We start from the raw sequence: 14,774 nt of genomic DNA on the forward strand, positions 1-14,774 counted from the left end.
ACCGATGGATTGTAGTTTCCTCAGGAAGTCAGTGGTGTCTCGAAGATAGCTGGGAGTGCTGGTAGCGTAGGGTCTGAGGAGAGAGTCCACATAACCAGACAAGCCTGATGTTAGTGTGCCAATGCCTGAGATGATGGGGCATCCAGGATTTCCAGGTTTATGGATCTTGGGTAGCAAATAGAATACTCCTGGTCGGGGTTCTAGGCATGTGTCTGTACAGATTTGTTCTTGTGCTTTGTCAGGGAGTTTTTTTAGCAGATGGTGTAGTTTCTTTAGGTAATCCTCAGTGGGATCAGAGGATAATGGCCTGTAGAATGTGGTGTTAGAGAGCTGTCTAGCAGCCTCTTGGTCATATTCCAATTTATTCATGATGACGAAGGCACCTCCTTTGTCAGCCTTTTTGATTATGATGTCAGGGTTGTTTCTGAGGCTGTAGATGGCGTTATGTTCAGCATGGCTGAGGTTATGGGGCAAGTGATGTTGCTTGTCCACAATTTCAGCCTTTGCACGTTGACGGAAGCAATCTATGTAGAAATCCAGTCTGTTGTTTTGACCGTCTGGAGGAGTCGACGCAGAATCCTTTTTTTTGTAGTGCTGGTAGGGGGGATTCTGTGGGTTAGTATGTTGTTCAGAGGCATGTTGGAAATATTCTTTGAGTCGGAGATGTCGAAAGTAGGATTCTAGGTCACCGCAGAACTGTATCATGTTCGTGGGTCTGGAGGGACAAAAGGAAAGGCCCCGAGATAGGACAGACTCTTCTGCTGGGCTAAGAGTATAGCTGGAAAGATTAACAATATTGCTGGGTGGGTTAAGGGAACTACAGTTGTGGCTCCTTGTGGCATGTAGCAGTTTAGATAGTTTAGTGTCCTTTTTCCTTTGTAGAGAGGCAAAGTTTGTCTTGTAAATGGCTTGTCTAGTTTTTGTAAAGTCTATCCATGAGGAAGTTTGTGTGGAAGGTTGATTTTTTTATGAGAGTATCCAGTTTTGAGAGCTCATTCTTAATCTTTCCCTGTTTGCTGTATAGGATGCTGATCAGGTGGTTTCACAGTTTCTTTGAGAGTGTGTGACACAGTCTCTCAGCATAGTCTGTGTGATATGTAGATTGTAATGGATTTTTTACCTTTAGTCCTTTTGGTATGATGTCCATCTGCTTGCATTTGGAAAGGAAGATGATGTCTGTCTGTATCTGTATGAATTTTTCATGAAGTTGATGGATTTCCACTCCATACGGCTAAATGCAGTGCCTTGCATAATGACAGGTTTCAGAGTAGCAGCCGTGCTAGTCTGTATCCGCAAAAAGAACAGGAGTACTTGTGGCACCTTAGAGACTAACAAATTTATTTATTATCCAGAGCTAGAGCCTGTTGGCTTTCCTAATATGATGTAAGGCTGCTCATTTTTCAGGCTTGTGCCTAATGCAGTCTTCATGGGAATGGCATATGTGTAGATGATAAGTATCTTTCAACAACAAGCTGGCAACAAGCAAAACATTACCTTTCATTAGCTTTACACTTTCATCTGAAAGCCTTTAAAATGTTCAATGTCCCTTATTTTTCCTCTTGTTGCTAAAGTAACACATCTAGAATGACCGGTTTCAGAGTAGCAGCCGTGTTAGTCTGTATCAGCAAAAAGAACAGGAGTACTTGTGACACCTTAGAGACTAACAAATGTATTAGAGCATAAGCTTTCGTGGGCTACTGCCCACTCCTTCGGATGCATATAGAGTGGAACATATATTGAGGAGATATATATACACACATACAGAGAGCATGAACAGGTGGGAGTTGTCTTACCAACTCTGAGAGGCCAATTAAGTAAGAGAGAAAAAAATTTTTGAAGTGATAATCAAGCTAGCCCAGTACAGACAGTTTGATAAGAAGTGTGAGAATACTTACAAGGGGAGATAGATTCAATGTTTGTAATGGCTCAGCCATTCCCAGTCCTTATTCAATCCTGAGTTGATTGTATCTAGTTTGCATATCAATTCCAGCTCAGCTTTACTCTCACAGATCTTGGGAGACAGACCTGTCCTCGCTTACAGACAACCCCCCAATCTAAAGCAAATACTCACCAGCAACCGCACATCACTGAACAAAAGCACTGACCCAGGAACCTATCCTTGTAACAAAGCCCGATGCCAACTCTGTCCACATATCTATTCAAGTGACATCATCATAGGACCTAATCACATCAGCCATACCATCAGGGGCTCGTTCACCTGCACATCTACCAATGTGATATATGCCATCATGTGCCAGCAATGCCCCTTTGCCATGTACATTGGCCAAACCGGACAGTCTCTACGCAAAAGAATTAATGGACACAAATCTGACATCAGGAATCAGAATACTCAAAAACCAGTGGGAGAACACTTTAACCTGTCTGGCCATTCAATGACAGACCTGCGGGTGGCTATCTTACAACAGAAAAACTTCAAAAACAGACTCCAACGAGAGACTGCTGAGCTGGAATTGATATGCAAACTAGACACAATCAACTCAGGATTGAATAAGGACTGGGAATGGCTGAGCCATTACAAACATTGAATCTATCTCTCCTTGTAAGTATTCTCACACTTCTTATCAAACTGTCTGTACTGGGCTAGCTTGATTATCACTTCAAAGAAATTTTTTTCTCTTACTTAATTGGCCTCTCAGAGTTGGTAAGACAACTTCCACCTTTTCATGTTCTCTGTATGTGTGTATATATATCTCCTCAATATATGTTCCACTCTATATGCATCCGAAGGAGTGGGCAGTAGCCCACGAAAGCTTATGCTCTAATAAATTTGTTAGTCTCTAAGGTGCCACAAGTACTCCTGTTCTTTTTATATCTAGAATGGGAAAATTACGTCTTGGATTTCATTGAGATCCTTTATCCGATTTTGCTTTGTTTTTACTAACTAGGGATTAGATGTTGGATGGGAGGAAAGAGGGATTGTCTGCCATTGAGTTTTGGGAGGGTTTCAGTTTTTCAGTTGATCCTGCAATTAGTTCCATGTGGGCTGCACTCACGTAAGCTTTACTGACCTTAGTTGGATTTCTTGCAGACAGAAAGGTCCACACTGACAGAATAGATGACAGATAATAAAGCTGTTCACATTTTGTGTGACATCTATCCTGCTATCTAATTTCACTTGTGGGCTGTAAAAAGCAACTGCCCAAAAGAACAATTAACTATAGAATTCTTGGTAGATTTAATGGAAATGTAGATGCAGACCATCTATTTTCCCTTGTAATGTCTTTGAAATCCTTCTTAATTACAGATGTAATTGGGATTATAATTGTTAATCAGTGGGTCAGTATAATGATGCTATGGGAAGCACATTATTTTTGCTTTACTAATTAGTAATTAAACTCAAGAATTAGTTTGTCTTTATATGGCCTTTGCTGAACGCCTTATTAGTCATTTCCTCACTTTCTGTTTTGTTTATGTTGTTGCTCAACGGATAAGACCTTTAATAATGGAATTTGTTATGTTTTGGACTCCAGTCAAATAAACAAGAGGGAAGCGTTTCTCTGTAGTTAAATATGATGTACAGGTGTTTGTGCTCATGTTACAAGAAACAGTTTAAGAAAGGTTGGCTGCACAGCATTGCTGAGAAGAATGCTTTAATCTAGTCTAACTCTCAGTTCTGATAAGCGATTAACCATGTGAAATAATATAGACAGCAAAACTGAATCAGCTGTCCCAGGAGAGTGCCTTAGATGCAATTTATCAGTGTTATACCAAAAAGAGCCTAGAATAGTATTCTTGAGAAAGTGGAAAGTCTCCGGTTTCAGTTATCAGAGGGGTTTCAATGACTATCTCAAGAATACTATTTTATTTAACAATTGTAGCAACAACTTAATGGATGAAGCTACAATCAGAATTTTACTCAGAATCCTTAAACTAACTGTCTGTTTCCAGGACTTTCTGTCCTCTACTTCCTGTTAGATACCTGCTACAAGAAGGCAGTATGTCCTAGCTAGGTAGCTTCAGGAAATTTTGAGTGCTTGGTAAAAGGATTGGCAGTTCCTCTGGCAAGAATATCTTACCGCCTCTGCTCTACTCACTTAATTCATCCCAAAATGTCAGACAGTCCTGAACAGTCATCAGAACGTGTCATGTCTCCATGGCATAATTCAGTCTCCATAATTTTCAAACTACTTTAAAAGGCTCCAGGAAGATGAGAGCTAGGTCTGTCTTACTACTGAAATGATAAGAAGGTGGGTTAGAGAGACTGGCTACCTGTACAGTTTCCTAGTTTGAAGTTGGTGTTTTTTAAGACCAAAATGTCAGTCTTGTAACTAGATGGTCAATAGATTTTAATGGGAGAACAATATATGTAAGGAAAACAGAGTGCTGAAGATTAGTATCTGGAAGGATAAGTTTCCCCTTAATGTGTGTGTGTGTGTAAAGTGCTCTGAAACTCTCTGCTTAAAGATAACTAGATAAGAGCCAGTCTTAAGTTTTTTAAAACATTGAGGAAAAAAGTTATTTTGAAAATCTTTCCCGATGTCAATGGAAGCCTGTCTTTCTCAACTACTGAGGCTTTCCCTGCTAAGGCAAATTAATAATGGAACAGCTTTAAAATCAATTTCTAATCAAATAAAATGGTATCTCTCTAAATGAAGGACTTGCTGTGCACAGCTGCTCTTATGTTAACCATTAATGCCGAGTAATAGTTTTGCCATGATATTGAACTCTCCAAAGAAAGTCATTACTGTAGCAGATAATAGGAGACTAGAAAGTCTGAAAAATCCATATGAAATGAATCTGAAGCCTTGCAAAGAGAAAGTTTAAGGGAGAACTTTGTGGGCTTTTTCATACATCTTTGTGTAGCTGACATTTCCCCTTTTACAACTGGAAATATAAAGGAGACTTTAGAGAGAGGAACATGAATGTTCCAAGTGTTTCAGCTTGTAAATTATCAGTGCAATTAACGTTCTAGTCAGAATGGCTTCATCAACAGAGAATGAGTCTCCATCTGATCATTATTCACTTTATATTTTTTTAATGTCTGGAAAGAAAGGCCAAGGACTACAATGTTTGTTGCTTTTACAATGTTCATGATACAGACATTTTAACGATTCACGTAATTGGGTCTCATATTTCTAAAGCTATCGTGTTGAATGCCAGCAGTTATGCAAGCAAGCCAAGTCAATCACATGAAAGCATTTTAGTTCTAGTAACAAAATGTTCACATCATGGCCAGTCCCCATATATTATATGGAAGGTAACACTGCCACAGTGCATTTATCATTTAAATAGAAACTTCTGCAGTTAATATTTATGAGAAAAAACAAATGCCAACAAAGATGTCATCTTCACTAATGACATTCAAAAATGTGAGGCTTCTTGTTGAAGTACTTTACAACCTCCAAACCTATGGGTATTCTTACCCCATTCAGCGTTGTATTTAGTTCACAGATACCTCAGCTACAGATGCATGTGAAAGATGAAATTCACTTTGCCCATATAAAGACAGAAATATTGGGTTCCATGCCAGTGATTTGGCGGGAGGTGATGGGCTAATATCATCCCCAACCAAAGGCAAGTTACAGGGCTGCACCCACAACCACAGACCCCCCTCTTCCTCCTTAGGGTGTTAGGAAGACTGGACCTGTGGAATCATGGATTTAGTCACCCCTGTCCTAATGGAAGCCTTCCCTAATGCAAACCAAATTGCCAGGCTGGGGCTGAAGTAGAGCCAATCCACACCCAGACAGGCATGAGATGCTAAGGAATGTGTCCTCACACTACTTACCCTCTCTTTCATCTACTCAAAGCAAATGTGGGGCTTAAGTAGTAGGGAAGGCTTTGCATGGGACAGTCTTTGCTAGGGTGACTTTCACCTGGAAAAAAAAAATTAAAAAGCCTTTGCCCGTGTAAACTAGTTTAGGAATGGGATTGCCCACTGTAGCATAAACGTTGCTTGTGTTGCTGCAGTCTGTGATCTCTTTCCTGTGTCCACTTGTTTAGACAATGTCATTTGCTAAAAATAAAGAACCATGGAGAAGTGTTCTCTCTGATACTCACAGATAGAGACTTTTCAACCGTGTGTGAGTGAGAGGGTATTTTGTTGTGAATACTGTATAGTTATCTTAAATATTTCCCCCAGAGAACTGGATGGAGTCTCTTCCACAGATTCAACTCTTCTCCACTGGTGGCGCCATCTGCTTGGTCAGGGCAATCCCATGTCTCTTCTCCATAACCCTGCTAATTGGCAGCAGTGCCATCTGTGTCAGCAAGAGGACTGCCCTTTAAATTGACCTCCTTTCCCACTCAGTCCCCCAGTCCAGCCTGGGATGGACTCCTCACTGCTGGGTGACCATTTCACCTCATCTTGTAACTTTCATTGTGAGTTTTCTGCCTCTGCAGTTGGTTGTTACAACCTACTCAGACAAGAGGTCATTCACTCAGCGGCAACAGATGATCTCCCTTGCCTTTTCACTAGTCAAAAGGATTGAACACCACTTTCATGACATGGAGATTTGGAGAGCTGGGTAGAAGGGGCAATCAGTTGTTAGGGTGTGGGCTGTCTGATCTCTGCTGCGATGGGCATGGAAAAACTGGGTAGGAAGAGCTTATTTTTCAAGATATAACTAGGTATTAAGGTCACAACAGTCACACTAGTGTTATGTGGGGGTCTTGTGCAGAATCTACATCAGCGTACAGAGCACCAACTCTGTGGTTCGTGATGATTAATGCAAGGGCAGCGACTAATTAAATGACAGGCATCTATGATTTTAATTATGGATAAGGCCCCGACTTTGCATGTATTACTGAAATCTAGCTGGATAACACTGCTGAGCCACGGTTGCACCAGCTGACTCCAGGTCGGTACTCATTTTAATGTAAGTAGCTTAGGAGATAGCTGTTGAATACAGTTCACTGTCAGTGTAGACAGTCTCACATTCCAAACTTGAATTCGTTTGTGTGTCTTCACTTGATATAAGAATTCCTGTTAAAATGGGAATAGTGGCAATGTATAGGCAGCTATTAATTGTACCTCAAACTTCCTGTCTTGGTAGGCCAGTTGTATCTAGCCTGGCACTCCAGGCATATTTTCCTCCATGTTGTCAGCCCCATTATGAACATTTCTTTAAGAAAATGTAAAATGCAATTTCCGTTAAAGAAATAGCTGTCTGATCCATGTTCAATAAATCATCTATTGATGCCAAAATTCTTACTAATTATTAACCCTTCTAAAATTTTCCATTTTAGGGAAAAGATTATTTAAATTAAAGATAATTTGGGCAACAATGATTAAGAAGATTGTGGCAAAATAGACTTGGTGCCATCAAGGCTTTAATAAATACATTAAAATACAGTATAGTCATAAAATAACTCTGAATGCAACACGGAGAGGAAACAGAGAGCAAAAACTACAGAGTCTGAAAACCATATAACACACAAATCACCATACAGTATAGCAAAACCTATTTTATTATAAAAATCAGATCCATTTAATAGAAATTCAAGAACTGGGTTGCATATACATCCACATTCACCCTAAGACTCTCTAGTACCTAAACTTCCCCCCGTAAGGTTACTTTCATTTTAAAGCCTGTAATCTCCATTTCAGTAGTCAGAGAAGTAGAAGTTTCCCACATGCTTAGCAAACAACAAAACAACATGAACAAATCTTGCTTGAAATGTATCCAAACCTTCATCTCCATATAGGGTGACCAGACAGCAAGTGTGAAAAATCAGGACAGGGGGTGGGGGGTAATAGGAGCCTATATAAGAAAAAGACCCAAAAATCAGGACTGTCCCTATAAAATCGTGACATCTGGTCACCCTAACTCCATAATGCAAAGATTAGATGATGAAGGGATATCAAATCAATATGATATAAAGTCTAACAATATGCCAAAGAAGAAGAACCTTAATTGAGAGCATGACTAAAATATATTGTATGCAACAAAAAAAATCCTGCAGTGCTGACATAGTTCAAGGGTAATAGTATATTACAGTGAAACATAAAGGTATGGGTCTTAAATGCACTCTACAAGTCAGATTCTAGTGTATCTGATTAAAATGGGTATTTAAATCAATTGATTTTTAGAAATGAAACTAAATGAAATCTTGAATGTTAATAATGCTTTTAGAAGAATTATCTAACGTCTTGTCACATCACTTACTTTTATATTCAACAGACTTGGAGCCATATAGGGTACATCTACACTGCAGAAAAAACCCCACATCACTGAATCTCTGAGCCCTGGTCAATTGACTTGGGCTTGCACACTCAGGCTGTGGGGCTAAAAACTACAGTGTAGACATTCGGACTCGGGCTGGAACCCGAACGTGTACACTACAATTTTTAGTCCTGCAGTCTGAGCCCCACAAGCCTGAGTCAGCTGACCCGGGCAGGTCTTGACCATTCTGCAGGTCTTTCATTGCAGTGTTGACATGGCTAACCAAAATGCAGTTCTTCTTATTAACATCAATGGGTGTTCAGCATACAGATCCAGGGCAGCGTGCAGCCCTTAGAAAAGAACATCCCTTCTAATGAAGTTTCTATATAATCTGAATCTATCTTGACATAGGCAGCATTTACAAGCTTTAAATATTGATAAACTATAGATCGGGCTCAATCAAATTCAGATCAACGCAGGTGACATGCCGTCAACAAATTTCAGTTACATAATCATTTAACTACCAAATAGCCCTTTAATTCCTCAATTTACAAATAACAATTTTAATAAGACCCCTTAAATCTTAGGTTGTAACCAAAACAGCAAACAGATTTGACACCACTGAAACCCACCAACAATTAAAAAGCCTAATTCAAGGGAGATAATTTGAGATTAATTAATAATTCAGTCATGTTGATTTCGTGAGGTTAAAGCAGGATTTCAGTACATTTTTGGACTGAATGAGAGACTATTTTGATTAAATGCTGCAGTCCTTAACTCAGGGCCTAATCCTGCAAACATTTACTACTGGGGTAGGTGTAGTGCTTACTGCTAGAAGAAGCCTCATAAAAATCAATAAATGTATGCCTGGCAATAAGCACTACACCTCTGAAGTATTGTTATTGTTGTCTGCTATTTTTGTTACTATATTTATTAATTTATTATCTTGCTCTTATAGAGCTTTTCATCCGTAAGTCTCAAACGGCTTTACATGGGGATAATGATACTACCTCCTATTTTATAGATAAGTGTTTAATTAGTGTTTGTACAATTTTATCCCAAGCCAGGTCTCCGGCAAAATTCTCTCTCACTATCTTCACAGTTACAGTGTAGAGCTCATGGAATTTTGCTTGAATCGTAACCACTGTGTGTGGCTTATTTGGGGGGAGGGGGGTGTTATCTAAACCAGTTGACGGCATATCATTAATTGTGCCAAATAAAAGGGGGGGGTGAATCTATGCACATTGGCAGGAAGTTGTAGAATTTGAAGTTTCATGTTTACTTTAATTCTGGTGCATAAAAAAAAATAATTGCAGAATGAAAAGTCTTTAGTGACTTTGAGGGGTATTTGATAGAAACATTGAGGGAAAAAACATAAATGTGGGTAAAGTCAGCATTTTAGGGCAGAAGCCAAAGCCTCACCACGCGGGACAGCAGTCCAGGGCCCTGAACCCCAGCCCACAGGACTGAAGCCAAAGATGGAGCAAGTTAGCTTCGAGGTGCCCCCTGTGGTGAGGGGCCCCAGGCAGTTGCCATTCGTCAGCCCTGTTTTTTATATGGTGAAAAACAGTTGTTGTAGCACAGCTGGGCTGTGGAGTTTTTATAGCATTGTGGGGGGCGCCTCAGAAACCTCTGATGTTGGAGACCCAATTCAAGTCCCTGAATTAAACCTGGGCCTTCCTCATCCTTAGTGAATGCTCTAACTCCTGGGGTAAAAGTTATAAGGATGGAAGTAGCACCACCACAACAGTTTTTTGCAAGAAAAAATGTAGGTGCATAACTCCAGAACAGGCCTGAAGGCCGCGAATCCCAAGTGGAGATATGTGCCTCCCTCCCCCTGGGCTTAGGTGACACTTAGGCCACAGCCCTCTCTTCGGCATTTCCTACTGGCTAGTTAAGGCATGTCTCTGCTCAGCATGCTGGCCTTTCTGGATCCCATTCTTAGGCTTCTAACTTTCCCCATGCTTTGTATAGGGAGCCTGGGAGCCTAACTCAGGGCTGTGGATTCCATTAGGCCATGGAAATCTACATGCACTGTCTCTTCCTCTGGAGCATCCAGAATTTTTGGTTTAAAAAAGAAGTATTTGTCACTTAAATTATATTATCATTTTCATGAAATGAAACATTTCGCTATATCTGGGCGAGATCCTCGGGTAGTTTAAATCAGCATAATGTTATGGGCTTCATTGGAGTTATGCCAGTTTGCACCAGCTGAATCTGTAAAATCAGGGGTCATACCTTATGACTGGAGAATTGCTGATATAATACCTTTTTTTTAAGAAACGTGATCTGAGAAATTACAGGACCATTGGGTTGACTTCAACTGTATTCAAAGTCTTGGAACAGATTTTGAAAGAGAAAGTAGTTAAAGACATAGAGATAAACAGCCCCTAAATAAAATACAACAGGGTTTTACAAAAGGTAGATCATGCTAGACCACCCTGATCTCTTTGAGAAGATAGCTGATTTTTTAGACAAAGGAAATGCAGTAGATCTAATACACTTCGATTTCGGTAAGGCATTTGATACAGTTCCACATGGGAAATTGTTTGTTAAACTGGAGAAGATCTGGAGGACCTTGAAAACTGGAGTAATAGAAATTTAATAGGCAGAGTGCAAGGTCATGCACTTAGGGACTAACACATTTTTTTGCTGTTAACTGGGGCCACATCAGTTGGAAGCGACACAGAAGAATAAAGACCTGAGTGTACTGGTTGATCACAGGATGACTGAGTCACCAATGTGATGCTGCCATGAAAAAGGCTAAAATAATCCTAGGATGCATCAAGCAAGGTATTTCCAGTAGAGATAGGGAAAAGTTATTGCCATTATATAAGGCAAGACCTCTTTCAGAATACCGTGTACAATTCTTGTCTTCCATATTTAAGAAAGATGAATTCAAACTGGAACAGGTGCAGAGAAGGGCTACTGGGATGACCAGAGGGAAGGAAAACGTACCTTATGAGAGGAGACTCAAGGATCTTGGCTTGTTTTACCTAACCAAACAAAGGCTGAGGGGAAGATATGATTGCTCTTTATAAATACACCAGAGGGATAAATACCAGGGAGAGAGAGGAGTTATTTAAGTTTAGCATCATTGTTGACACAAGAACAAATGGATATAAACTGGCCATCAACAAATTTAGGCTTGAAATTAGACAAAGATTTCTAACCATCAAAGGAGTGAAATTCTGTAAGAGCCTCCCAAGGGGAGCAGTGGGGGCAAAAAAAACTAACTAGCTTAAAAACTGAGCTTGATAAGTTTATGGCAGGGACGGTATAATGAGACTGCCTACAATGGCATGGTGCCCATCTGTGACTGCTTGTAGCAAAAATCCTCAATGGCAGCTATGGGACATGAGATGGGGAGGGCAATGAGTTATTACAGAGAAATCTTTCCCAGGTATCTGGCTGCTGGGTCTTGCCAACGTGCTCAGGGTTCAGCTGATCACCATGTTTGGGTTCAGGAAGGAAGTTTCCATAGGTCAGGTTGGCAGAGACCCTGGAGGGTTTTCACGGTCCTCTGCAACATGGGGCATGGTTCACTTACAGGTTTAAACTAGAGTAAATGATGGATTCTTTGTAACTTTAAGTCTTTAAATCATGATTTGAGGACTTCAGTAACTCAGCCAAAGCTTATGAGTCTGTTACAGGAGGGGGTAGGTGAGGTTCTGTGGCCTGCAATATACAGGCAATCAGACTAGATGATCGTTATGGTCCCTTCTGGCCTTAAAGTCTATGAGTTGATGAGCTGAGGATATAGTCTATTAATCTATACCCCTTCAAAAGATTGATTCCATCTTAAATAAAAGCCCAAATCTCTACATTCGTAGCACAAAAGACTAGGGTTAGAAAAACTCTTGTGTAGGACAATCTTTCATCTTCTATCTGAATTACCAATAATCATAACATAAGATTGCAGATAGCAATTAAGGCATCGGACCTATTTTTTTTTTATCTGAAATAAAACTGACCACTTGGCAAATCCAAGCATTTTTCCAATTCAATTATCACAACAAATTGCTCAGGATTATTATAATTTAATGACGTAACCAAGATTCTTTTAAAGAGGCTTTGGGTTGATATTAATGGACCTCCCTCAACTGTCTGCTCTCCCAGACTTTCTCAAGGAGACATTGATTGGGTGGGAGGGCTTGGTAAGGGATGATTTTGTATTCCATGGGCAAGGTCTGTAACTGTGGGCATCAGTACAGTTCGATTTTGTTTGTATTTTGAATTACATTTTGTATGTGTGCCTAGGCTATACAATTTAAATAAACCTAAATGAATAAATTAAATACAAATTTCTCAACTCCAAGAGGGAGTATTTCAAGCAAGAATCTTCAGATCAGATTTTAATAAATGAATTAGTCTGTGTGGGTCACAAAATGTGAAATATGAAACTAGATATAATCAACACTAAGCAAACACAAATTATTGTTCCATCAGGGCATCAAAATTAATGAATTGCTGTTGTCCTGTGTGTTAAGTCTTTGCATATCTCAGTAAATGCTGCCAAACTTGCTCAGAAATTTGAAGTCCAGTCATTCTTAAAAATAATATTCACTCAAACCTGGAAATTTCATGTATGAAGCTGTTGTGGTGTAGAAGACTGTGCTGTGTGTTTTCTCTATGAATCAAAGTGGTATATATTTTTGTTTTTATGTTTTGTGGGTTGCACCTTGTGCAAGTGTTTGTATTTGGATAGTCAGATGCCAATGCAGACAGTGGTCATTAACAATATAGAATCATTATACTCCTTTATTAATTGAATGCACAGTAACTCATATCCGGGTTCTCTATGTACATTGGTATATAACTGCTTTATATTTAGCTTTTGTGTAGAGATAAGCCTAACTTACAAAGCTCAGATTGGATATGAACTTACCTAAAGTTCAGAGAAGTTTGGAACTGAATTCTTGGATCAGGTTCACCTTATCTTGTATGTGTGTTTATACTTTTAAAGTTCTCTATAATTATTTATTGAACACCAATAATGCAATTGGTGCTGCGTAAATAACAATATGTGTTCCCTGCCCCAAGGAGCTTACTCTTTAGTTCAGACAAAAATAATATATGGCCTATGTTAAAAATGATAGTGGTCATTTTAGAAAGACTTAGTGGAAGTCAATGTGACTTGAGAGATGGGAAAGAGGACAGATAAACTATTTGAAATTTTGGAAAGGGAGATTGTCACAAGCATACAATCTAATATCATCAGGAGGGACAGAACTCCTTTGTCCATCACATGAAGATCATCATCCCCGACTTTACTCAGAGATTGGTCCTATTATTGGTACTCAGTAATAAATAGTGATAATGTTGATGGTACATTTGAAAATGGGTTGTTGGTAACTAGTTATTCTGGATTTATACTGTTGTACCCGACATCAGAATTTGTCCCAAGTATCTTTATTGCTTTGCTTAACCGCTTGAAGGCTCTCCAGATTCCAAAAGTGCAGAGAGAGAAATTGTTAATATCTCTATCCTCTGGAAATAGCTTGCCTCGATCTGTTTGTGTAGAGGGCAATGGGGCTGATGTATTACAAAGATTAAGAATCTTCCTGATTTCTTCAGATTTCCCTCTTCTGCAGTTTTGCAGACCTTCATACTTTAGTTGCACGTCATTTTCAGGATACTTTCATTACATATCTGTTTCCTAATCAGAGATTTCAGCCAAAGCCCATTTAAATCAGTGGAAAGACTCCTGTAAACTTCAATGAGCTTTGAATCAGGCTTGCATTTCCAGAGACCAGAATATTTTTAAAAGTTTGTTTTATAAAGTATCTGCTTGTCCTAAAAGGTTATCTCCAATCCCAAAAATACTTTGGGTGAAATCCTGGCACCATTGAAGTCAATGGCAGTACTTCCCTTTGAACTGTTTTAATAAAAACAATATTTTTAGTAAAGTGTAAGAAGATAAAGAACATTCTAACTTCCTACCACATGTAATTATTTATATAGTACTAATAGTGTGAAATATTGATATACCAAATATTAAAGGGGTTTTTAATGTTCTCGAAAAGTCTTTAGCATTCTGTTACTTTATTCAAATAATGTGCAATATACTGAAATGAGTACAATATATCTTCTTTCATTTTTAGCCTCCCCATGGGTAGATAAAAGCCGAACTCCAAACAAGATAGATCTATATGATGTTCGCAGAAGACCATGGTAAGCTTTCTTCGGAGGAATGAAGCACGTGAAATTGTCAACGTAGTACATATTCTGATAAAGAACAAAATCAATAGTAAATATGTACTAAACACTACACTAAACGCTCTTCTGATAATTTTTGAGGACTAAAAGTTCAAATTTTAAAATATTTTCACTTTCTTTGTAAGCCCAGTTCAGCTTTCTGGGTAGGTGACATGTATGCAATACCATATTGCTATACAGAAGGAATTTTCATGATAAAGACAAATACCCAGGTGGCATAACGATAAGACCATTAAACACTTGGACTGAAGGCAACAAACCAAACCAAACCAAATTAGGATGATCAAAATGAATCATTCTGTTTTCCAGAATGATTTACAAACACAGCCCTAGAGGGTTAGGCTAGTACTACGGTCACCAGAGCAGTGGACATTCTCTTAAAATGCTCTTTTTCAGTACCGATTTTGAGCATTTTTTCTATCAGAATAC

General features: G+C 39.1%; 1 protein-coding gene across 9 annotated transcripts in view; it reads left to right on the top strand.

The window, feature by feature from the left end:
- Positions 1-14,774, top strand: part of CACNA2D1 (calcium voltage-gated channel auxiliary subunit alpha2delta 1) — a 660,196-nt gene that overhangs the window by 484,137 nt on the left and 161,285 nt on the right. For all 9 annotated transcript variants that reach the window (XM_065553645.1, XM_065553650.1, XM_008178507.4 and 6 more), the window contains one exon: positions 14,231-14,300. In XM_065553645.1, coding sequence (XP_065409717.1) covers positions 14,231-14,300 — 70 coding nt within the window. The remainder of the gene's footprint in view (positions 1-14,230; positions 14,301-14,774) is intronic.

The sequence above is a fragment of the Chrysemys picta genome, chromosome 1, assembly GCF_011386835.1.
Source record: "Chrysemys picta bellii isolate R12L10 chromosome 1, ASM1138683v2, whole genome shotgun sequence".
NCBI lineage: Eukaryota > Metazoa > Chordata > Testudines > Emydidae > Chrysemys > Chrysemys picta.